The sequence below is a fragment of the Coregonus clupeaformis genome, chromosome 7 (assembly GCF_020615455.1).
Source record: "Coregonus clupeaformis isolate EN_2021a chromosome 7, ASM2061545v1, whole genome shotgun sequence".
NCBI lineage: Eukaryota > Metazoa > Chordata > Actinopteri > Salmoniformes > Salmonidae > Coregonus > Coregonus clupeaformis.
Window position 1 is genome coordinate 75637235 of NC_059198.1, and position 24397 is coordinate 75661631.

The 24397-nt window shown below is 49.0% G+C and overlaps 1 protein-coding gene across 2 annotated transcripts; it reads right to left on the bottom strand.

Moving 5' to 3' along the window:
- Positions 1-823: 823 nt before the first annotated feature.
- LOC121569303 (la-related protein 4B) lies at positions 824-24397 on the bottom strand. Of its 2 annotated transcripts, none has more exons than XM_041880137.2 (17): positions 24297-24397; positions 20892-21040; positions 14376-14517; positions 14127-14255; positions 13978-14026; positions 13752-13888; positions 13524-13627; positions 12476-12586; positions 3677-3730; positions 3373-3576; positions 3182-3258; positions 2774-2992; positions 2572-2617; positions 2104-2250; positions 1936-2033; positions 1662-1761; positions 824-1438 (listed from the first exon to the last, which is right to left on the bottom strand). In XM_041880137.2, the coding sequence occupies exons 2-17, from the start codon at positions 20988-20990 to the stop codon at positions 1286-1288; spliced, it is 1869 nt and encodes a 622-aa protein (XP_041736071.1). In that variant the 5' UTR covers positions 20991-21040; positions 24297-24397; the 3' UTR covers positions 824-1285. The 2 variants fall into 2 exon arrangements, with proteins under 2 accessions (XP_041736071.1, XP_041736070.1); XM_041880136.2 differs by having other exon boundaries at positions 3182-3261.

The window sequence follows — 24397 nt, forward strand, 5'->3', positions numbered from 1 at the left end:
GGTATTATGTGCCAACCACTCCACCACACCCTCTTGACACACACATTGATGTATAGGCCTATATCATGGAATTATGGCAACAACAATGTATGGTGGATCTCTGGTCTTCATGAAGCCCATGGACCTGCCAAGGAGCACACTAGCCGAGCTTTCTGCCCACCACTCGGCTTAGCTCTGGGAGCTCAGCTCAAGCCTTCAAGTCTCAGGCAAGGTACGCTACTTACTCATCTGATTTTGCCACAACCAACGTTATACTGAGAATTAGCCCATACGCAGAGTAGCTAGCTCCATAGTATCACTGCATTTTATAATAACACAGCATTTGGTGACTTTGTCACATGATTTAAAGGTCCAATGGTGCTGAAGTAGGCTAAACAAACAAGCTGTAATAGCGGCGATCAGAGATTCAGCACCACAGAAGCCGACAGCGACAGAATCGGAACTCAGCACCACATGACAATGGAAAGCGACTCTCTCAGGTGCAGACACTCACCACTTGAACAATCAGACCGCCGGCCGCTACTGAAGGAAAGGTTCCTGTACGAATTTAGTTTGCTAGACTGATTCAGCCAGCCATATTGACTTCTTCAACCAAACTTTAGAATTGTAAGTAATAGGGAATAAATTACTATGCGAAAATATACCTTTTTACTGTTTATTATTAAGGCACTTGTTTAATAACAGTCAAATTATTTACATATGTACAGAAAAAAATTAAACATTCACCTTTTTAAATAATGCCTCAATTCTGTATCTAATACCCACATTTACATACTTAATCTATCTCAAACACAGGAAATCCGAACTGAAAACTATTTTCCTCCCACCACCCCTGATTCCAAATCAAATTCAAATTGTTAATTCATGTAACTCTAACTGTGTTGTATCTGTATGTAAACTTATAAATATCAACCCAAGTTGTTCCTCTTCTAAAGTATTTCTGTAAGAGACCCCCCCCCATCAACACAAATGGAATTCGAATCAACAGTGTCTGGCTGTTCATAGTTACTGTAACTGTTCCAATTAAGTTATTTAGACTAAGGAGTTAATACAGCAATCTGATGTCCAATTCTCTAAATATTGATCAATATTAATCAAAATAAATTAATCAATATCAAAATATAAAGATTTCAGAAAGTCAGAAAGGTCTGTCAAATCAGACGGACAAACAGACAGAGCAGAGAGAAACAACAGTGCTACAATGTTTTTTTCTTCTTCTTTGGCTTGAAGAACTTCTTCCCACTTCTCTCCTCCCCTCCCCAACCGAAAGTAACTATCTCACTGGTCACCGTGATAACTGGGCCGGGTCAGGCGCCTGCGAAGGATAGGCTGGGACAATCCCCGCCCCCAAGGGAGTGTGGTCAGTAGCCTTTGCGGCGAGCATCTGATTGGCTCGTATCCGCTGGCAGATCTCAGCGTAGCTTGGCTTCTTGGACTCCTAACCAATCACAACACAGGACAGGTCAGTACCCAACATACACTACTTCTCTGGTAGACAGATGACTGCATCTCAATAGTCTCTTCTCCTTCCTCTGCACTGATGAGGTGAGGAAACCATTTTAGACTATTGAGATGTAGCCATGCTGTGGTACATTTAACTTCACCAATAAAAAACAACAACTATTAACCAGTTTGTCTCTGTAGTCTGTGAGTTGTCTCACCGCTGCTGGTCCGTTCTCCTTCGTGGTCTGAAGCGGTTCTTTCGCGGTCGGACGAGCTGCTGTGGTCCTCTTGGGAGACGCTACGGTTTCCTTCAGCTTCCTGTGGGACAGCAACAACCACCATATAACACAACACAACACAACACAACCATAACATACCATAACACTGAGAAGTCTGTTTGTAACTTTCTTCCTCAAAGTAATCATACAAAACACATTGTGAAAGGGACCCAACACAGTGATGATGATTCAAAAGGAAGGAGAATATACTCACTCTAGGGGGAGGGTTTTCTGAGGCAATGCTGTGATAGGCTGGAGGTCTTGTGATGTCACAGTGGTTGGTTGGCTGGTACTGCTGTCTCTAACTGGACTCTGGAACAAGAAAAACAACCTTACAAGAAAGTAGAGGGTGTGTGTCAGTGTTTGTGTGCCTCTTGGTTACCTTGTGGTTGTTGGTTGCCTTGTGGATGTTGGTTGCTGTGGTAACTGTTGCTGTAGAAGCTGTAGCCAGGAGAAGCGGGGGGAAGCTATTGGGGTCAAGCTCCAGCCTGGGAGACAAGGAGCGGGAGGGCGACTGGGGGGGCCCTCTCTAAACACGTGCACACACACATTTATAAACAAGTTTATATGCACATTTTGTTAAACACAGACATACAGTACATATCCACAGAAACAACACACTCGAGTAAGAGCTTTTCCTTGAACTATTCAAAACCATCCCCATGTTAGAGAGATTTAATGGGATTTTAAGCACTTACAATTTTTTTTACATATTGTACAAATATGAATTTGTAACATATCATTGCTTAAAACACAACTTGTGCAACATTTTCGGGGTCCCGTTTTGGTTTGTGAGCACTACTATCAAAACGACTGGCTGAAATTATACAAAACATCTTTAAGTACTTACAGTGTACTTGTCATCTCTTCTCTTCCTCTGACCAATGGGACCTTTCCTTCAGAGAGAAAGAGAGAAAGAGAAACATCATCTACTTCACTTCAGGTGGTACCTCAATAAAGTATTTTCTCTCCCGTTTAGTCTCTAATGAAAATGAGTGATCAGGAAGAGACCTGTCTCTAAGGGCTGGAGGTTAGAGGTCAGAGGTCATTACCTTCCTCTGTCAGTGCTGGGGGAGGAACCTGACCCCCCTCTCCCTCCACGTCGACCCCCCTCTCCCTCCCTACACCTGTTGCCTGGTAACCGTGGCCGGCCCTGCCTGGGGGGGCCAGGGACGCATCCTATTAGTCCACACTCCGGGAAGAAGGGGGGATCATCCAGAAGGCCCGGCCCACTGTCACCAGACCGCCGCCTCTGGTCCTGCTGCCCCCTACTGGAGGAGAGAGGGAAACACAACATAACTAAAACCAGAAAGGGAAAGAGACAAAAAGAGAGAGACAGAGAGAAAAAGAGAGAGAGAGAGAGAAAAAGAGAGAGAGCGAGAGAGAGCAAGAGAATGATAGCTTGGGAGAAAGAGAGAGATGTCTCTCCAGAATGAGAATGTGAGTCAGGAGTGTAGTACCTGTGTCTGTGTGAGGGGGATAGTTTGAAACTGGGGCCTCCTGGGAAGCCGTCCATGAAGCCAGAGAATGACGCCATCTGCTGGATAGAACAACAATGACACCAGTGTGAGAGAACGCTTGCGCCTGCATGAGAGATTTTGTGCCTGCGTGTGTATGTGTGTGTGTGTGTATGTTTGCATGTCCACCTCACCATGGCAGGGTCTGTGTATCCGGCCATGGCAGCCAAGCTCTGATTGGTCATTGTGTAGAGCTGTGGGAGGGGCTGCTGGAAAGTGGCCGGTGCGTAGTATGGGCTGTAAGGCTGCTGATTGGTGCAGGGATCCATTGGGCAGGGCTTGTAGCCATTCTTTGGAGCGTAAGATGTGACTGCCATCACCTTGGCCTTGATTCGCGCCTAATTAATTAATTAATCAGCCAACCAATCAATCAATCTTTTATCATGTGATTGCCACTTGCATGGAAAAGTACTGTTTAGTAAAGGACCCTACACTCACCTTGATGGGTTTCCCCTGGAACGTCCTTACCTCCTCTCTTAGGTACTGGAATGCCTGGAACACACCACACCACACACACCACACACACCACACACACCACACACCACACACACCACACACACCACACACCACACACACCACACACCACACACACCACACACCACACACCACACACAACACACACCACACACACCACACACCACACACACCACACACCACACACACCACACACCACACACACCACACATACCACACACACCACACACACCACACAATCATAAGTGAATGAAATCTACAGCTGAATGAAATGTGCATAAATGTCTAGAAGATCAATCCCTCTCCTACCTGTCGTTAACCCCCCTAACCCCAGTCTCTGTCTCTCCTACCTGTCGTTAACCCCCCTAACCCCAGTCTCTGTCTCTCCTGTCGTTAACCCCCCTAACCCCAGTCTCTGTCTCTCCTACCTGTCGTTAACCCCCCTAACCCCAGTCTCTGTCTCTCCTACCTGTCGTTAACCCCCCTAACCCCAGTCTCTGTCTCTCCTGTCGTTAACCCCCCTAACCCCAGTCTCTGTCTCTCCTACCTGTCGTTAACCCCCCTAACCCCAGTCTCTGTCTCTCCTACCTGTCGTTAACCCCCTAACCCCAGTCTCTGTCTCTCCTACCTGTCGTTAACCCCTCTAACCCCAGTCTCTGTCTCTCCTACCTGTCGTTAACCCCCCTAACCCCAGTCTCTGTCTCTCCTACCTGTCGTTAACCCCCCTAACCCCAGTCTCTGTCTCTCCTACCTGTCGTTAACCCCTCTAACCCCAGTCTCTGTCTCTCCTACCTGTCGTTAACCCCCCTAACCCCAGTCTCTGTCTCTCCTGTCGTTAACCCTCCTAACCCCAGTCTATGTCTCTCCTACCTGTCGTTAACCCCCCTAACCCCAGTCTCTGTCTCTCCTGTCGTTAACCCCCCTAACCCCAGTCTATATCTCTCCTACCTGTCGTTAACCCCCCTAACCCCAGTCTCTGTCTCTCCTGTCGTTAACCCCCCTAACTCCAGTCTCTGTCTCTCCTGTCGTTAACCCTCCTAACCCCAGTCTATGTCTCTCCTACCTGTCGTTAACCCCCCTAACCCCAGTCTCTGTCTCTCCTGTCGTTAACCCCCTAACCCCAGTCTCTGTCTCTCCTGTCGTTAACCCCCTAACCCCAGTCTCTGTCTCTCCTACCTGTCGTTAACCCCCTAACCCCAGTCTCTGTCTCTCCTACCTGTCGTTAACCCCTCTAACCCCAGTCTCTGTCTCTCCTACCTGTCGTTAACCCTCCTAACCCCAGTCTATGTCTCTCCTACCTGTCGTTAACCCCCCTAACCCCAGTCTCTGTCTCTCCTGTCGTTAACCCCCCTAACTCCAGTCTCTGTCTCTCCTGTCGTTAACCCTCCTAACCCCAGTCTATGTCTCTCCTACCTGTCGTTAACCCCCTAACCCCAGTCTCTGTCTCTCCTGTCGTTAACCCCCCTAACCCCAGTCTCTGTCTCTCCTGTCGTTAACCCCCCTAACCCCAGTCTCTGTCTCTCCTACCTGTCGTTAACCCCCCTAACCCCAGTCTCTGTCTCTCCTACCTGTCGTTAACCCTCCTAACCCCAGTCTCTGTCTCTCCTACCTGTCGTTAACCCCCCTAACTCCAGTCTCTGTCTCTCCTACCTGTCGTTAACCCCTCTAACCCCAGTCTCTGTCTCTCCTACCTGTCGTTAACCCTCCTAACCCCAGTCTATGTCTCTCCTACCTGTCGTTAACCCCCCTAACCCCAGTCTCTGTCTCTCCTGTCGTTAACCCCCCCTAACCCCAGTCTATGTCTCTCCTACCTGTCGTTAACCCCCTAACCCCAGTCTCTGTCTCTCCTGTCGTTAACCCCCCTAACCCCAGTCTCTGTCTCTCCTACCTGTCGTTAACCCCCTAACCCCAGTCTCTGTCTCTCCTACCTGTCGTTAACCCCCCTAACCCCAGTCTCTGTCTCTCCTGTCGTTAACCCCCCTAACCCCAGTCTCTGTCTCTCCTACCTGTCGTTAACCCCTCTAACCCCAGTCTCTGTCTCTCCTACCTGTCGTTAACCCTCCTAACCCCAGTCTATGTCTCTCCTACCTGTCGTTAACCCCCCTAACCCCAGTCTCTGTTTCTCCTACCTGTCGTTAACCCCTCTAACCCCAGTCTCTGTCTCTCCTACCTGTCGTTAACCCCCTAACCCCAGTCTCTGTCTCTCCTGTCGTTAACCCCCTAACCCCAGTCTCTGTCTCTCCTACCTGTCGTTAACCCCCTAACCCCAGTCTCTGTCTCTCCTACCTGTCGTTAACCCCCTAACCCCAGTCTCTGTTTCTCCTACCTGTCGTTAACCCCTCTAACCCCAGTCTCTGTCTCTCCTACCTGTCGTTAACCCTCCTAACCCCAGTCTCTGTCTCTCCTACCTGTCGTTAACCCCCTAACCCCAGTCTCTGTCTCTCCTACCTGTCGTTAACCCCTCTAACCCCAGTCTCTGTCTCTCCTGTCGTTAACCCCCTAACCCCAGTCTCTATCTCTCCTACCTGTCGTTAACCCCCCTAACCCCAGTCTCTGTCTCTCCTACCTGTCGTTAACCCCTCTAACCCCAGTCTCTGTCTCTCCTACCTGTCGTTAACCCCCTAACCCCAGTCTCTGTCTCTCCTGTCGTTAACCCCCTAACCCCAGTCTCTGTCTCTCCTACCTGTCGTTAACCCCCCTAACCCCACTCTCTGTCTCTCCTACCTGTCGTTAACCCCTCTAACCCCAGTCTCTGTCTCTCCTGTCGTTAACCCCCCTAACCCCAGTCTCTGTCTCTCCTACCTGTCGTTAACCCTCCTAACCCCAGTCTCTGTCTCTCCTACCTGTCGTTAACCCCCCTAACTCCAGTCTCTGTTTCTCCTACCTGTCGTTAACCCCTCTAACCCCAGTCTCTGTCTCTCCTACCTGTCGTTAACCCCCTAACCCCAGTCTCTGTCTCTCCTACCTGTCGTTAACCCCCCTAACCCCAGTCTCTGTTTCTCCTACCTGTCGTTAACCCCCTAACCCCAGTCTCTGTCTCTCCTGTCGTTAACCCCCTAACCCCAGTCTCTGTCTCTCCTGTCGTTAACCCCCTAACCCCAGTCTCTGTCTCTCCTACCTGTCGTTAACCCTCCTAACCCCAGTCTCTGTCTCTCCTACCTGTCGTTAACCCCCTAACCCCAGTCTCTGTTTCTCCTACCTGTCGTTAACCCCTCTAACCCCAGTCTCTGTCTCTCCTACCTGTCGTTAACCCCCCTAACCCCAGTCTCTGTCTCTCCTACCTGTCGTTAACCCCCTAACCCCAGTCTCTGTTTCTCCTACCTGTCGTTAACCCCCTAACCCCAGTCTCTGTCTCTCCTGTCGTTAACCCCCCTAACCCCAGTCTCTGTCTCTCCTGTCGTTAACCCCCTAACCCCAGTCTCTGTTTCTCCTACCTGTCGTTAACCCCCCTAACCCCAGTCTCTGTCTCTCCTACCTGTCGTTAACCCCCCTAACCCCAGTCTCTGTTTCTCCTACCTGTCGTTAACCCTCCTAACCCCAGTCTCTGTCTCTCCTGTCGTTAACCCCCTAACCCCAGTCTCTGTCTCTCCTACCTGTCGTTAACCCTCCTAACCCCAGTCTCTGTCTCTCCTACCTGTCGTTAACCCCCCTAACTCCAGTCTCTGTCTCTCCTACCTGTCGTTAACCCCCTAACCCCAGTCTCTGTCTCTCCTGTCGTTAACCCCCTAACCCCAGTCTCTGTCTCTCCTGTCGTTAACCCCCTAACCCCAGTCTCTGTCTCCTGTCGTTAACCCCCCTAACCCCAGTCTCTGTCTCTCCTGTCGTTAACCCCCTAACCCCAGTCTCTGTCTCTCCTGTCGTTAACCCCCTAACCCCAGTCTCTGTCTCTCCTACCTGTCGTTAATCCCCCTAACCCCAGTCTCTGTCTCTCCTACCTGTCGTTAACTCCCTTAACCCCAGTCTCTGTCTCTCCTACCTGTCGTTAACCCCCTAACCCCCAGTCTCTGTCTCTTCTACCTGTCGTTAACCCCCTAACCCCAGTCTCTGTCTCTCCTGTCGTTAACCCCCTAACCCCAGTCTCTGTCTCTCCTACCTGTCGTTAACCCCCCATAACCCCAGTCTCTGTCTCTCCTGTCGTTAACCCCCTAACCCCAGTCTCTGTCTCTCCTGTCGTTAACCCCCTAACCCCAGTCTCTGTCTCTCCTACCTGTCGTTAACCCCCATAACCCCAGTCTCTGTCTCTTCTACCTGTCGTTAACCCCCCTAACCCCAGTCTCTGTCTCTCCTACCTGTCGTTAACCCCCCTAACCCCAGTCTCTGTTTCTCCTACCTGTCGTTAACCCCTCTAACCCCAGTCTCTGTCTCTCCTACCTGTCGTTAACCCCCCTAACCCCAGTCTCTGTCTCTCCTAGTGATGGGTCATGCGCACAAGCATCGGCTCTGAGAGCCGGCTCTTTGTAGTGAATCAGAAGAGCCGGCTCGCATCGAGTGAGAGCCGGCTCCCAGTTTTTTGCCCATTCGCTGCTTAGGTTTCACTTTCACAGAGGTCTGTTATGATTGGCCAGCATGGCGACCAGCATGCGGCATTCACGTGAGAATTAAGGATGTGTAAACAGAGAGGGGGGGGGGCAGACACACCACTTGACTCCACTGCAAGTGAAGAGAGAGACAGAGCGGACTGAGGAGCGTGTGTGCGTCTTGCATTGTCGTGTCGTTTAACTATGAGTGACACTAGAAAGCGAAGCAGCATCTGGCTGCAGTTTAAAGATATTGGGAACAAGAAAGCAGAGTGCCTTCACTGCAAAAACGAAGGTCACTATAAGAGCAGGTTCCACCACAAACCTGCATAGACATACAAGAACTGTCCATCCTACAGTGCAGTTAGAGGAGAGAGGGCAAGCCAGCTCACCATCTACTGATCCTGGTGTGTCTCATACCAGAACAACAGCTGCTGTAACGTCTACTGCCATCCCCATGCGTGCAAGTATAACCTCTCCTACTGCAACTCAAAGCAAAATAAGTCAGTTTTTACCTAAACTGATGACCCCAGCCAAACAGCACAGTATTGATGATGAGTTGGCTAAAATGGTAGCTTCTGATTTTCAACCCTTTTCCATTGTGGAGGACAAAGGAATGAAAAACTTTGTCAAAGCCCTAAATCCCACATACACTCTACCCAGTAGAAAAACACTTTCCCAAACAATGATCCCAAAACTATATGACACAGAACGTGCATTATGGCAAGAAAGGGTGACAAAAGCTCCATCAGTTTGCCTGACAACTGACTGCTGGACCTCCAGAACAACCTGCTCTTTCATGTCTGTCACTTGCCACTTTATTGAAGATTACAAGATGACATCTTGCCTTCTGGACTGCTTCGAGTTCACCGACAGACACACTGCAGAAAACTTGGCAGTGGAGCTACTAAGAGTGGCAAAAGAGTGGCAAGTAGAGGACAAAGTGGTGTGCTGTGTGAGTGATAATGCTGCAAACATCACCAAAGCCATAAAAGTTTTGAAGTGGACCCATCACCCATGTCTGGCGCATACACTAAACCTGGTGGTTAGAGATGCTCTGAAGGTGATCAAAACAACCGTGGATAAGGTGAAGGCTGTTGTGGAGTTTTTCCACAAAAGCACAGTAGCAGCACAGAAGCTAAAGTCCACACAGCGCCAAATGGGGATTCCTGAACTGAGGCCCAAACAAGAGTGTGCCACCAGGTGGAACTCAACATTTGATATGTTGAAACGAATGCTTGAAATAAAAGATGCCATCATCTCCACCCTGGCCCTCATCAACGCATCTATTGAGCCATTAAGCCAAGAGGAATGGGAGCTGGTGAAAGAGGTCTGCGCCGTCCTGCAACCATTCCAGGAGGTGACTGTGGAGATAAGTGCAGACAGGTACCTAGAACCATTGAAGCATTGTTTTCTCTACTACTATTCAGTCACTATTATACATTGCAAACACAACACATACAGTATAATGCATCACGTATAATATGCCACATACTTTTAAAAAACTAAATTCTAAAAGTTGCTGTTTTCTCTCCTTCAGCTATGTCACAGCCTCGAAAATGCTCCTGCTTTGCAAAGGTCTGCAGCTGGTGACAGCCGAGAACCAATGGACAGTAACTGTGCAGAAAGTGAAGGAATTAGTTGCAGCTCTTTGTTCAGCCATGGACCGCAAATTTCTGCGGATGGAGTACAACACTGTCCTTTCAGAAACTACCTTATTGGATCCAAGGTTTAAAAAACTTGCCTTCAGTGATCGTAGAGCTGTTGATGAAGCTCTTCAGAGGATTAGTGCAGCAGCAGCAGCAAATGCACCCCCAGCAGCCAGCCAGCTCCACCATTACAGGGCCAAGTGGAGGAGGAGCAGCAAACCTCTGCTGTTTGGAGGCTTTTTGATGACAGAGCTACAGGAGATGCTTCAAGGAGAAATCCGACAGCTGATGCTATAATGGAGGTGAGGAGCTACCTTGAGGAGCCCCTCATCCAGAGAGCAGAAGACCCACTGAGCTGGTGGCAGGCCAAGGCCTCAGTCTTTCCACTCCTGGTGAAGGTGATGGAGGGGAGACTATGTATTGTTGCCACATCAGTTCCTTCTGAGAGAATCTTCTCCAAAACAGGGCAGATACTCACGGAGAGGCAAAATCGTATCAGGCCTATCAGCCCATCCAAGCTGAGGCATCTGATCTTCCTGAATGCCAACCTGCCCTGAGGACTAATGCTGTTTGCTGGAGTTTGGTTCTGGTTTTGATTCTGTTCTGTGGATTTGTTTGAAGTTTATTGTTAATTTGTGCAATAAAAAAGTTTAATTGAAATAAACAAATGTAAGAGTGGTTTTGTCACAGAATAAATGCACAGAATTAGGCATTATAAGGTCTCTCATAAAAACACTGAAAGCAAAAGGGTTTTCAACACATAAACCATGATTTTTTTTCAAAGTTAAGGTAAAATATAGGCTACAAAAGATCCTAAATAAAGAGCCGTTCGGGAGTCGAAAGAGCCGGCTCTTCTTTGGGAGCCGAGTCAAAAGAGCCGGCTCTCAGAAAAGAGCCGAACTTCCCATCATTAGTCTCTCCTACCTGTCGTTAACCCCCCTAACCCCAGTCTCTGTTTCTCCTACCTGTCGTTAACCCCCCTAACCCCAGTCTCTGTCTCTCCTGTCGTTAACCCCCCTAACCCCAGTCTCTGTCTCTCCTGTCGTTAACCCCCTAACCCCAGTCTCTGTTTCTCCTACCTGTCGTTAACCCCCTAACCCCAGTCTCTGTCTCTCCTACCTGTCGTTAACCCCCTAACCCCAGTCTCTGTTTCTCCTACCTGTCGTTAACCCCCCTAACCCCAGTCTCTGTCTCTCCTACCTGTCGTTAACCCCCTAACCCCAGTCTCTGTCTCTCCTACCTGTCGTTAACCCCTCTAACCCCAGTCTCTGTCTCTCCTGTCGTTAACCCCCCTAACCCCAGTCTCTGTCTCTCCTACCTGCCGTTAACCCCCCTAACCCCAGTCTCTGTCTCTCCTACCTGTCGTTAACCCCTCTAACCCCAGTCTCTGTCTCTCCTGTCGTTAATCCCCCTAACCCCAGTCTCTGTTTCTCCTACCTGTCATTAACCCCCTAACCCCAGTCTCTGTCTCTCCTACCTGTCGTTAACCCCCCTAACCCCAGTCTCTGTCTCTCCTACCTGTCGTTAACCCCTCTAACCCCAGTCTCTGTCTCTCCTGTCGTTAACCCCCCTAACCCCAGTCTCTGTTTCTCCTACCTGTCATTAACCCCCCTAACCCCAGTCTCTGTCTCTCCTACCTGTCGTTAACCACCCTAACCCCAGTCTCTGTTTCTCCTACCTGTCGTTAACCCCCCTAACCCCAGTCTCTGTCTCTCCTACCTGTCGTTAACCCCCTAACCCCAGTCTCTGTCTCTCCTACCTGTCGTTAACCCCTCTAACCCCAGTCTCTGTCTCTCCTACCTGTCGTTAACCCCCTAACCCCAGTCTCTGTCTCTCCTACCTGTCGTTAACCCCCCTAACCCCAGTCTCTGTCTCTCCTACCTGTCGTTAACCCCCTAACCCCAGTCTCTGTCTCTCCTACCTGTCGTTAACCCCTCTAACCCCAGTCTCTGTCTCTCCTGTCGTTAACCCCTCTAACCCCAGTCTCTGTCTCTCCTACCTGTCGTTAACCCCCTAACCCCAGTCTCTGTCTCTCCTACCTGTCGTTAACCCCCCTAACCCCAGTCTCTGTCTCTCCTACCTGTCGTTAACCCCCCTAACCCCAGTCTCTGTCTCTCCTACCTGTCGTTAACCCCCTAACCCCAGTCTCTGTCTCTCCTACCTGTCGTTAACCCCCTAACCCCAGTCTCTGTCTCTCCTACCTGTCGTTAACCCCCTAACCCCAGTCTCTGTCTCTCCTACCTGTCGTTAACCCCCCTAACCCCAGTCTCTGTCTCTCCTACCTGTCGTTAACCCCTCTAACCCCAGTCTCTGTCTCTCCTGTCGTTAACCCCTCTAACCCCAGTCTCTGTCTCTCCTGTCGTTAACCCCCTAACCCCAGTCTCTGTCTCTCCTACCTGTCGTTAACCCCCTAACCCCAGTCTCTGTCTCTCCTACCTGTCGTTAACCCCCTAACCACAGTCTCTGTCTCTCCTACCTGTCGTTAACCCCCCTAACCCCAGTCTCTGTCTCTCCTACCTGTCGTTAACCCCCCTAACCCCAGTCTCTGTCTCTCCTACCTGTCGTTAACCCCCCTAACCCCAGTCTCCCAGCTGTACCTGTTGAGCGTCAGCCTCAGTGTGGAAGGTGATGAACCAGTTGTCGTTCTGGGCAAACTCACATCTCTGGATCCTGGGGAGGCTCTCACATGCAAACAGAGCCTTCACCTCCTGGTGGTTCAACAAGATAAACACACACCATGTCAGAACTGACACACACACACACAGGTTTCTTACAGTTAGTGCTGAGCCATAAGTGTTTTTTGAGGTCGGTTTGTTTTCTGTTCGATCATATAAAAAATAATCACGTTTTTCAATTTTTGATATTTTTGATATTTTTTATTAAATGCACTGTGGGTTGAATGCTGTAACACAGAATAAACCAATAAAAGTCCCATGATGTTAGTGACTGACAATTACTGCTTATAACTTATTACCCATAATTTATTCACATTACTTTAATAAAATATTTCACTTGTATATTGTTTTATTTGATAACTTTATTATATCATTCCAAGTCATCATCTCATCTCTATAGATCTGCTGCCTATGCTGTCTGACAAAATCATTATTTTAGTAATTCTTCAAAGTAAATATGGCATACTTTTATGACTGCTGAATAACAAATATCAATCACTTAGATCATGCATTTTCAGGTAGAGATACATCGCGAAGGAACTCTATCCCTCTCGATCCGTGTTCTTCTCTCTTCTCTCCGTCTCCGTGCCCACACAGACTGGACAAGTAGGCGCGCAATGGATTATGGTCATTGCAGTTAATTACCACGTTTTCTGCACTGCATTCAGTACATCAAAACTTCCTAGAACGGAAACTGTACTGAACGAGGGGTTGGGTTGTAGCTTCAAAATGCACCTCTGCCCTTTAAATACGTCAGTCATTGTTTCAAGCCACAGCCCGGCACACCCACCGAACGGAGCAAACATACCTCAAAGTCTGTTCAAGAACGTACAAGAACGTTTTGGGGAACGGTGTCGCTCAGTACAAACCGTTCCGCAACATAGCAAACGTTTAAGCGAACTGAATACACTACTGATTTATCTCTAGAGAAACTGAGCTTTGAGCTCAGAAAAAAACAACTAATTATTACCTCTGGGGGTGTGGTCTCTGGGACCTCTCGGAGGATGACGATACAGCGACCCTGATTTGGCCGTACCTTCTGCCCACATTCTGCCACCTCCACCAGTGGCAAGGCTACGAGCCAATCAGGAGAGAGGACACAGTCAGCGCCCTCCCGCCAAGGAAATATCTTACCCAATCATGTAATACAATAGAACAACTAACCAACATACACACACAAAAACTTAAGTTAACTCACACTTGAGGATGTCAGAGATGAGCTCCAAGTCCGTGCAGAGCTTCTTGATGTGGTCGAGGTTGGCGAGCGTTGCTATGGGAACGTACTGGTCGCTGTCCATCTGGGAGACGAGGTAGAGGTCGTTGGCCAGATTCTCCCTGAGGGGACATCAGCCAATCAGAAAACAAACCTTACTGCCCAATCAGAAACGACCCTCGCTGCCCACTGATCAATCACACAGACGTACCGTGACATACAGGACTCCAGTGAGGTCTTCAGCTCTGCCATGAGCTCCTCTGAAAGCAACAACATTAATAACATTTAATGTTTGTATCAGACATAATCTGATAAACAGTCTTGTTTGCTCTTAGCTCCATCAGCCAGTAACGTTGGTACCTGAGACACAGCTGTCCTGGACCAGGCCACTGGCTGACGGGTTTCCCATGGTGACCACTGGAAATTCTACACCGCTCGGTTCCAGCTGAGCCTCGCCCACTTCCTCCAGGTCATATCCCTGCTCATACCCTGAGGACCAATCAGGTAGCGACATTTACTAGACAAACACTCAAATAAGCCAGTAGCTGTCCCCCCTCTGGACTAAGGGCTAGTCGTTGTTTCATACTCGCTCTACTACCACATGCTTACCTTCCTGGTTGTCAAGGTGACTGGGCACCGCCAGCCATGATTGGAGGGCGTCAGTGTAGACAGGGCCTGAGGGGTCCAGGCTAAGCGTGTGATTGGCCCATACTTGAGCATTGGGGTTCAGCTCAGAGACCGGGGTGGATTCCTGCAAGGGAGCACACACACACCCAAGGTCAGTGTTTCTTCAAACAATAGAAAACGTACAGTCGTATGAAAAAGTTTGGGCACCCCTCTAAAGCTGCATAATAATTTACTCTGTCGTCACAGAAAATGATCACAGTGGCATGCCATTCATTTTTTTATAAAAGCTGAGTACTGGGGTATTGTCCAGACAAAGATTTTTAGTGTAGCAATATTAAGTTGTATGAAATTAAATCAGATGTGATTTGAATACCTGTAACTACTTAGCACTGATTATTTGGAACACACAATTGGTTTGGTGAGCTCATTAAGCCTGGAACTTCATAGACAAGTGCATCCAACATGAGAAAAGGTATTTAAGGTGGCCAATTGCAAGTTGTTGTTCTCTTTGACTCTCCTCTGAAGAGTGGCAACATGGGGCGCTCAAAACAACTCTCAAATGACCTGAAAACAAAGATTGTTCAACATTATGGTTTAGGGGAAGGCTACAAAAAGCTATCGCACAGATGTAAGCTGTCAGTGTCCACTGTGAGGAACATAGTGAGGAAATGGAAGACCACAGGCACAGTTCTTGTTAAGGCCAGAAGTGGCAGGCCAAGTAAAATATCGGAGAGGCAAAGGCGAAGGATGGTGAGAACGGTCAAAAACAGCCCACAGACCACCTCCAAAGACCTATAACATCATCTTGCTGCAGATGGTGTCACTGTGCATCCAGTCCCCAGACCTGAATATCATTGAGAATCTGTGGGATGATTTGAAGCGGGCTGTCCATGCTCGGCAACCATCAAACCTAACTGAAGTGGAGATGTTTTGTAAGGAGCAATGGTCCAAAATACCTTCATCCAGAATCCAGACACTCATTAGAGGCTATAGGAAGCGTCTAGAGGCTGTTATTTTAGCAAAAGGAGGCTCTACTAAATATTGATGTGATTTTTCTGTTGGGGTGCCCAAATTTATGCACCTGTCTAATTTCGTTTTGATGCATATTGCACATTTTCTGTTAATCCAATAAACCTAATTTCACTTGCTGTGTCCATCAGTTATTTGATAGATCAAAATGAAATTGCTGATCCAAACACCCAATTATTTATAAATGGAAATCATGGAAATTGTCAGGGGTGCCCAAACGTTTTCATACGACTGTATATAGTGTGTGTACTCCTCTGCTCCTGCCTTGTCTCAGTTGGGTCAATCATGATCAGAACATAACTTCTTAACTCACATGAATAGAGATGTGTGTTTGCTCATCCATACAGTTGACACACACACACCGCTGAAGTACTCACAGGCTGGTAGTGAGAGTGCCATTCCCAGAGACAAGATTCCTGGGGCAGCAGAGTGCTGTAGGTGGTGTAGGTAGAGGCTCCCAGCAGGGCCATGGAGCTAGGGGCTGCTCCTCCTCACAGCACTCCATACCCTGGGCCCATCCTCCACAGCCCTCTTCCAGCCCTGGCCCTAAATGCGTCCAGGGAGAGGGGTAGAGGCCAGAGAGGGTGGGGTCCACTTCCTCCCCCAGCAGCTCTGACACCATGTCCATCATGCCCCCCTCTTCGGTCTGACCTCTAACCCCCACAGTGCCCGTCTCTGTGGTGACAGGCAGCGACCTCTGACCCAGGAACTGTATCTGGTAAGACGGGGTGGAGGCGTAAACATCAATCTGATCATGCTCCACCACCAGAAAATAGGAATCTGCAGTTGTTGCATCGTCTCCAGGGTAGTTCACAGCAGAACAGTAATCGCTGTGGTAACCGAAGGTCAGGGGCTCCTCAAACGGGCTGGCTCCCAATGTCACAGGGGGGTTAACAGAGGCGACACACACACTCTCACACATACACTACAGTAAACCCACTACTGAGGCTATATGTGGGAGGGATATTGTACTCCCAGTGTGTGTCTCTGCGCTCTCTACAAGCCGGTCATTTTGTTTCGCACCATCACTCCCTGTACGTGTTTCTTCACGGTCGTCAGTGTGTGTCTCTGCTCTTTTGTCACTGTGTGTTCCAGCCTCACTGTTCTCCTTAGACAGCATTCTGCAGTCAGTGGGTTCAGTTCCTCTCTCTGAACTCACCCTCCCATCACCCCCCTCCGACTCTACAGAGGGGGAAGGGGACAAGAAGGATGAAGAACCTTTACAGGGCTGTAAGTAAGTGTCCTCACTAGGCAGGTCCTGAGGGGCAGGAGTAGAGCCTCCTCTTTCCTCAGAGAGATGGCTGCTTTCTCCGTCCTCTCTACAGTCCTGAGAAAGACGGCCACCATCGCTGTCCTCACAACCCTGAGGAAGATGGCCACCATATCTTTCCTCACAACCCTGAGGAGGATGGCCACTATCTCTGTCCTCACAACCCTGAGGAGGATGGCCACCATCTCTGTCCTCACAACCCTGAGGAGGATGGCCACCATCTCTGTCCTCACAACCCTGAGGAAGATGGCCACCATCTCTGTCCTCACAACCCTGATGAAGATGGCCACCATCTCTGTCCTCACAACCCTGAGGAAGATGGCCACCATCTCTGTCCTCACAACCCTGAGGAACATACCCGCTCCCTCTGGTGGGGTGATAGGTGATGGCAGCCATTTCCTGCCAGTGTTTCTGTTCCACACTGGTCTTCGGCTTATTTTCTGTTCCTGCAGACCTTCCCCCTATAACCTCAGCTTGGACTCGCCAATCAGTGAGCTCTGAGTCATCAGCAGGGCTTCTGTTATTTCCAGTAGGTTTGACATAATCCCCATCAGGTCTCCCAGCATGCCCATGGGTTATGTTTTGGTCAGGCTTGGCGTTGCTGTCAGAAGTAGTATCATACTGATCAGGTTTTGTTCCAGCTTCATGTTCCATATCCACTGCTCTAAGGTCAGATTTGAATGAGTGGACAGTAAAGTCCATGGGTAGAGACACTGCGTAGACTGGGTAGAGTGTGGATAGTGAGGAGAGTGTGGAGACTGGTGATACCTCTGTTACTGTGGTCTCCACTGTCCTGCTGAGTATGGTCTCCTCCTCAGTCTCTCCTCTCAGCCTCTCACAGGTCACACTTACTGAGACAGCCTGGTATACCTCCGGCCCCTCCATCTCCTCTCCACATATGGCTCCATACACTGCCCCAAGCAGGGGGCTGGAGTTGGGGATAGGACTAGAGCCAGGGCTGGGGTTGGGGATAGGACTAGAGCCAGGGCTGGGGTTGGGGATAGGACTAGAGCCAGGGCTGGGGTTGGGGATAGGACTAGAGCCAGGGCTGGGGTTGGGGATAGGACTAGAGCCAGGGCTGGGGTTGGGGATAGAACCAGAGCCAGGGCTGGGGTTGGGGATAGGACTAGAGCCAGGGCTGGGGTTGGGGATAGGACCAGAGCCAGGGCTGGGGTTGGGGATAGGACCAGAGCCAGGGCTGGGGTTGGGGATAGGACTAGAGCCAGGGCTGGGGTTGGGGATAGGACTAGAGCCAGGGCTGGGGTTGGGGATAGGACTAGAGCCAGGGCTGGGGTTGGGGATAGGACCAGAGCCAGGGCTGGGGTTGGGGATAGGACCAGAGCCAGGGCTGGGGTTGGGGATAGGACTAGAGCCAGGGCTGGGGTTGGGGATAGGACTAGAGCCAGGGCTGGGGTTGGGGATAGGACCAGAGCCAGGGTTGGCGTTGGGGATAGGACTAGAGCCAGGGCTGGCGTTGGGGATAGGACTAGAGCCAGGGCTGGCGTTGGGGATAGGACTAGAGCCAGGGCTGGGGGTTGGGGATAGGCCTAGAGCCAGGGCTGGGGTTGGGGATAGGACTAGAGCCAGGGCTGGGGTTGGGGATAGAACCAGAGCCAGGGCTGGGGTTGGGGATAGGACTAGAGCCAGGGCTGGGGTTGGGGATAGGACTAGAGCCAGGGCTGGGGTTGGGGATAGGACTAGAGCCAGGGCTGGGGTTGGGGATAGGACCAGAGCCAGGGCTGGCGTTGGGGATAGGACTAGAGCCAGGGCTGGCGTTGGGGATAGGACTAGAGCCAGGGCTGGCGTTGGGGATAGGACTAGAGCCAGGGCTGGGGTTGGGGATAGGCCTAGAGCCAGGGCTGGGGTTGGGGATAGGACTAGAGCCAGGGCTGGGGTTGGGGATAGAGTTATGGGTATCATGGAGGTTCAAATCCTTTTTTGCGTTCTCTCTATTCTGGCTGCTGTCAACAGTCTTCACTGTGGACATAGGACCACTCTTCTTAACACACACACTCTCCTCCTGGCGTGATGTCAGCTCAAGTATGTCGGGAGCTGTAATGTCTCCAGTTAGCGGCGGGGTTCTGGCGTCTCCGGGGGCGATGGGGCTGTCCTGTCGTAATGCCTGATGGTCCTCATTGCTTCTCCAGAGAAGGTCCAGCAGAGCGGGTGCCACGGGGGGCTCACCATAGGATTGGTCAAAGCCTGTTGGTTCCAATGTTTGTGATTGGTCGATGGCTGTAAATTCAACTGTTTGTGATTGGTCAGAAGCCATGGGTTCAGAAGCCTTGGGTTCCATTATGTGCGATAGGTCAGGCTTTGCAGATTCCACTCTGTGTGATTGGTCATTGGCTGTAGGTTCTTGTGTGTGTGATCGGATAGAGGCTGTATGTTCCACTGAATGTGATTGGACAGCTGTAGGTTCGACTGCGTGTGATTGGATAGAGGCTGTAGGCTCTGCTATGTGCGATTGGATAAAGGATGTATGTTCCGCTGTCTGCGATTGGTCAGTGTCGAGGTCATCTGCGTCGATGGAACAGATGCTGTAGAAGCTCTGAGCTCTGGCCCTGAAACCCCGCCCCAGGGTTGCCCTGACGACACAGAGTTCCTCCTCATCCTCCTCCTCTGCCACTAAATTGAGGTAATCCCCCGCAGCTCTGACATCATACAGCTGGTGGGTTGGGGATGTCCCGACCAGGGGGGTTCCCCAGCCCTCTGTCTCTTCCTGGCCAGGCTCCAGGTTCTGGCTGAACCAGGTAGCCCTGAGCACTGCATTCTCTGCTATCCTCTGTCTCACAGGGCTCTCAACTGTGTTCTCTATTTTATGACTTTCTGGGTTCTCCACTGTGTTCTCTATCCTCTGGCTGGCTGGGTTCTGCATGGTGTTCTCCATCTGTCTCGCTAGGTTCTCAATTTTCTTCATCTTCTGTTTGGGTGTGTTCTCCATGGTGTTCTTCATCCTTTGTCTAACTGAATTCTCCATGCTGTTCTCTGCTAGATTCTGTTTTAATGGGCTCTCCACACTCCCCTCCATATATGGAACATTCTCACAGCTGGCCCTGGCCTTGGCAGTGTGTGTGTGTGGCACACCTGCCTCCATCGAGACTATGTGTGCGTCGGCGTTGGTATGTGTGACCATGCCGGGGCCTGTGGAGGCGTTAATAATAGCCGATTCCTCCTTGTGTGAGTGTTCCGGACTGAGCAGCCCCCGACTTCGCACGCCGCTACCCCTCACCATGGGGCCTGTCAACACGTTGTCCGGGACGACATTGTCCTTCTTCTCCTGTTCCTGAAGCTTCCGTTTGGCCGGTCCATCTGGTACACAAGTGTGTTGAGCCAGTTGGTCAGATACATGTTGAGCCAGGCCATTAGCATGTAACGCGTCCTGGTTCTTGCCCCCTAGCCCCTCTGGGCTTGATGCCTGAAGCAGCCTGGTCCTCTCACTCAGCAGGCCTGGGCTCAGCTCCTTACTGCACCAGCACCCCATCTTCACTACGCTACCAGCCTCTAAATCAGCCAAGCACCTCACCAACACTCAGACACAGATCCTTTCACTCGCCCGTCTCACACAGAAAGAGAAAAGACCCCAAACTACCAATCGCTTTCCTCTCCTCCTCTCGCGCTTTCCTCCTCCCCTGCCCAGAATAGCATACATGAAGGAGCTCACATGGCCCTGCCACTCAAGAGAGCCTCCCAGTGTGAGGTTATAGTTTGAATAGGATTAGCACTCTGGCACATGGCCAGACGAGCACCAATGCAAGAGCATAGAGGAAGACACTCCCCTTTCTCTCCTTCTCCCTCCCTCTATCCCTTTTAGGTTCCCTCGTTCGCGTCTATTTGACTGACTTACTCACTGTTTCGCTCTCTCTCCCAGCAAGGCCACTACAGAAGGCATGCCGAGACTGTGACTCTATGGCTAAATACCCACTGAAGCTCTGAGCAGCAGGAGGGATAAAATAGTTATGGGTGTATATGGGATGTATGCAAGTGTGTGTGTTCTTATGAACAATCTGAACAGCACATCAAGTTACAAACAACTGCACAATCCTCCTTGTGACAATCTGCAATGTAGGTCTGTATCTAATGATTAGAGCTAGGAGGTTTTTACTGGTCATGTCACATAGCTGAGAAACATGTTATCTACTATCCCAGACCCAAAAGGCTGTGTGTGTGAGCAGAGAGCTGTAGTGACAGTACCGTACCAGGTGTTGACGCTCCGGGCCGAGGTGGTGCGACCATGTCTCCCGCGTTAGCAGCACCTGAGGCTCAGCTGGGACGGTCGACTCCTGGTCTGACGTCATGTGAAGTCTGGACTCCTCTCAGAGATGTGTGATGCTGCTCACCAGGGAAGCTGGTTGGGGGATAGATATACAGTACCAGTCAAAAGTTTGGAAACACCTACTCATTCAAGGGTTTTTCTTTATTTTTACATTGTAGAATAATAGTGAAGATATCAAAACTATGAAGTAACACATATGGAATCATGGAAAAAGTGTTAAACAAATCAAAATATATTTTATATTTGAGATTCTTCAAAGTAGCCACCCTTTGCCTTGATGACAGCTTTGCACACGCTTGGCATTCTCTCAACCAGCTTCATGAGGTAGTCACCTGGAAAGCATTTCAATTAACAGGTGTGCCCTCTTAAAAGTTCATTTGTGTAATGCGTTTGAGCCTAATCAGTTGTGTTGTGACAAGGTAGGGGGGTATACAGAAGATAGCCCTATTTGGTAAAATACCATATTATGGCAAGAACAGCTTAAATAAGCAAAGAGAAATGACAGTCCATCATTACTTTAAGACATGAAGGTCAGTCAATACAGAAAATGTCAAGAACTTTTTACGTTTCTTCAAGTGCAGTCGCAAAAACCATCAAGCGTTTGATGAAAGTGGCTCTCATGAGGACCGCCACAGGAATGGAAGACCCAGAGTTACCTCTGCTGCAGAGGATAAGTTCATTAGAGTTACCAGCCTCAGAAATTGCAGCCCAAATAAATGCTTCACAGAGTTCAATTAACAGACACATCTCAACATCAACTGTTCAGAGGGGACTGTGTGAATCAGGCCTTCATGGTCGAATTGCTGCAAAGAAACCACTACTAAAGGACACCAATAAGAAGAAGAGACCTGCTTGGGCCAAGAAACACGAGCAATGGACATTAGACCGGTGGAAATGTGTCCTTTGGTCTGGAGTCCAAATTTGAGATTTTTGGTTCCAACCGCCGTGTCGGTGAACGGATGATCTCTGCATGTGTAGTTCCCACCGTAAAGTATGGAGGAGGAGGTGTTATGGTGAGGGGTTGCTTTGCTGGTGACACTGTCTGTGATTTATTTAGAATTCAAGGCACACTTAACCAGCATGGCTACCACAGCATTCTGCAGCGATACACCATCCCATCTGGTTTGCGCTTAGTGGGACTATCATTTGTTTTTCAACAGGAAAATGACCCAAAAACACACCTCCAGGCTGTGTAAGGGCTATTTGACCAAGAAGGAGAGTGATGGATTGCTGCATCAGATGACCTGGCCTCCACAATCACCCGACCTCAACCAAATTGAGATGGTTTGGGATGAGTTGGACCGCAGAGTGAAGGAAAAGCAGCTAACAAGTGCTCAGCATATGTGGGAACTCCTTCAAGACTGTTGGAAAAACATTCCAGGTGAAGCTGGTTGAGAGAATGCCAAGAGTGTGCAAAGCTGTCATCAAGGCAAAGGGTGGCTACTTTGAAGAATCTAAAATCTAAAATATATTTTGATTTGTTTCACACTTTGTTGGTTACTACATGATTCCATATGTGTTATTTCATAGTGTTTGTCTTCACTATTATTCTCCAATGTAGAAAATAGTAAAAATAAAGAAAAACCCTTGTATGAGTAGGTGTGTCCAAACTTTTGACTGGTACTGTATATATACATACATATATACATATATATATATACACACTGAGTGAACAAAACATTATGGACACCTGCTCTTTCCATAACATAGGTGAAAGCTATGATTTTTAAGCCTTAAGACATGGATCGTGTATGAGTGCCATTCAGAGGCTGAATGGGTAAGACAAAAGACGTAAGTGCCCTTGAACGGGGTATGGTAGTAGGTGCCAGGCGCACCGGTTTGTGTCAAGAACTGCAACGCTGCTGGGTTTTTCACACAACAGTTTCCCGTGTATCAAAAATGGTCAACCACCCAAAGAACATCCAGCCAACTTGACACAACTGTGTGAAGCATTGGAGTCAACATGGGCCAGCATACCTGTGGAATGCTTTCGACACCTTGTAGAGTCCATGCCCCGACGAATTGAGGCTGTTCTGAGGGCAAAAGGGGATGTGCAACTCAATAGTAGGAAGGTGTTCTTAATGTTTTGTACACTCAGTGTGTGTATATATATGGCTCCCAAGTGGGTGGGCATGGCTGTGCTCCTGCCCAGACATGTGAAATCCATAGATCAGGGCCTAATGAATATATTTCAATTGACTGATTTCCTTATATTAACTGTAACTCAGTAAAATCTTTTAATCTTTAAAATCAATTTTTGTTCAGTATAGATAGAGGAGAATGTGCTTAACGGGTGCATGGCGCAGATACAATCTACTGATTCAGGCTCTGGACATCTGACTGAAAGTTACCAGAAAGACTGTGACAGCTGACTATCAACTCTGTCCAGTGAAATTAGAAAAGTACAGTTGCCTGCCTATGAAGCTTGTTACACCACATTGGCAGACAGACTTTGAAAGATCAGTCAGATCTATTAGACTAAGGGCTCTATTCAAACTGTAAAGCTGACGCGTTACAGATTCCGCGATAGAAATTGAAAGCTAATTTCCGACAATATGCAGCGTTTACCGTGAACTTAGTCTCCGCTAAAGCAGGAACATAGCCTTTAAATTTCAATCACGCTGTAAAGCGGTATTTCCGTGATGCGGATTGAATAGAGCGCTGGTTTGACTAATACATATAATTTGGGCGAGGACATTTTAGTGACTAGCCTTCATAACTTTAGCTAGATGGTCATCTTAACTTTCCAAAATACTGGTCGACAACTGGCTAACTGTAGCTAATTGATGAGCTGCCACATGACTCACTCACCTGGGGCGTATTCATTACGCCGATTCTGTTGCAAAACGTTTCTAAAACGGAAGCAACCGGAACGAAACGTGGCGGGACCTACAGTACCTGTATTTATCCAATGGAAAACTCATTTTCTGTTTTGCAACGGTTTGGACTAATGATTACACTCCTGATTTGCCCTGAAGCTAAAACAGCTTATGTTAGCTAACTAGCGGTACATACTATACTGCCCACATTGACTAACAAACCTAGCTAGCTATTCGTTAGCTAATGTCAATTCCCAGTGGCCATTGCTAAATCTGGCAAAGCTAGCTAGCTAGATAGGTGCGCATCCAACTAGCCATATTACGTAACGTTAGCTAATTAACAAAATAAACCAGCAGGGACACGTTTCGTTTATCGGTTCGCGACATATGGTGAGAATAACAATGATGTATTAGCTAACGTTAACTGTTAGCTTTCACAGTCGTTGACCAAATAACTTATTGAAACAGTTTGCTTTGCTAACTAACTTTACATATGCAAAGCAACTCACCTGGCCAACTTTGTTAATATTCTCCTCTGCATTCGATGTTAGCTAGTTTAGCCGTGTGTGTTGCTTTTCAGACCGCCTGCCCTCAAGTCTACCTCCTCTCC

Bases quoted from the DNA above. Each gene is read 5' to 3' on its own strand.
- LOC121569303 (XM_041880136.2), bottom strand. From the start codon at position 20,990: ATGACGTCAGACCAGGAGTCGACCGTCCCAGCTGAGCCTCAGGTGCTG. The intron at 3,731-12,475 runs GTACAGCTGGGA...GGTGTGTTCCAG, and splicing joins CTGAGGCTGACGCTCAACAG to GCATTCCAGTACCTAAGAGA. The intron at 3,262-3,372 runs GTGAGGTGGACA...TGTTCTATCCAG, and splicing joins GATACACAGACCCTGCCATG to CAGATGGCGTCATTCTCTGG.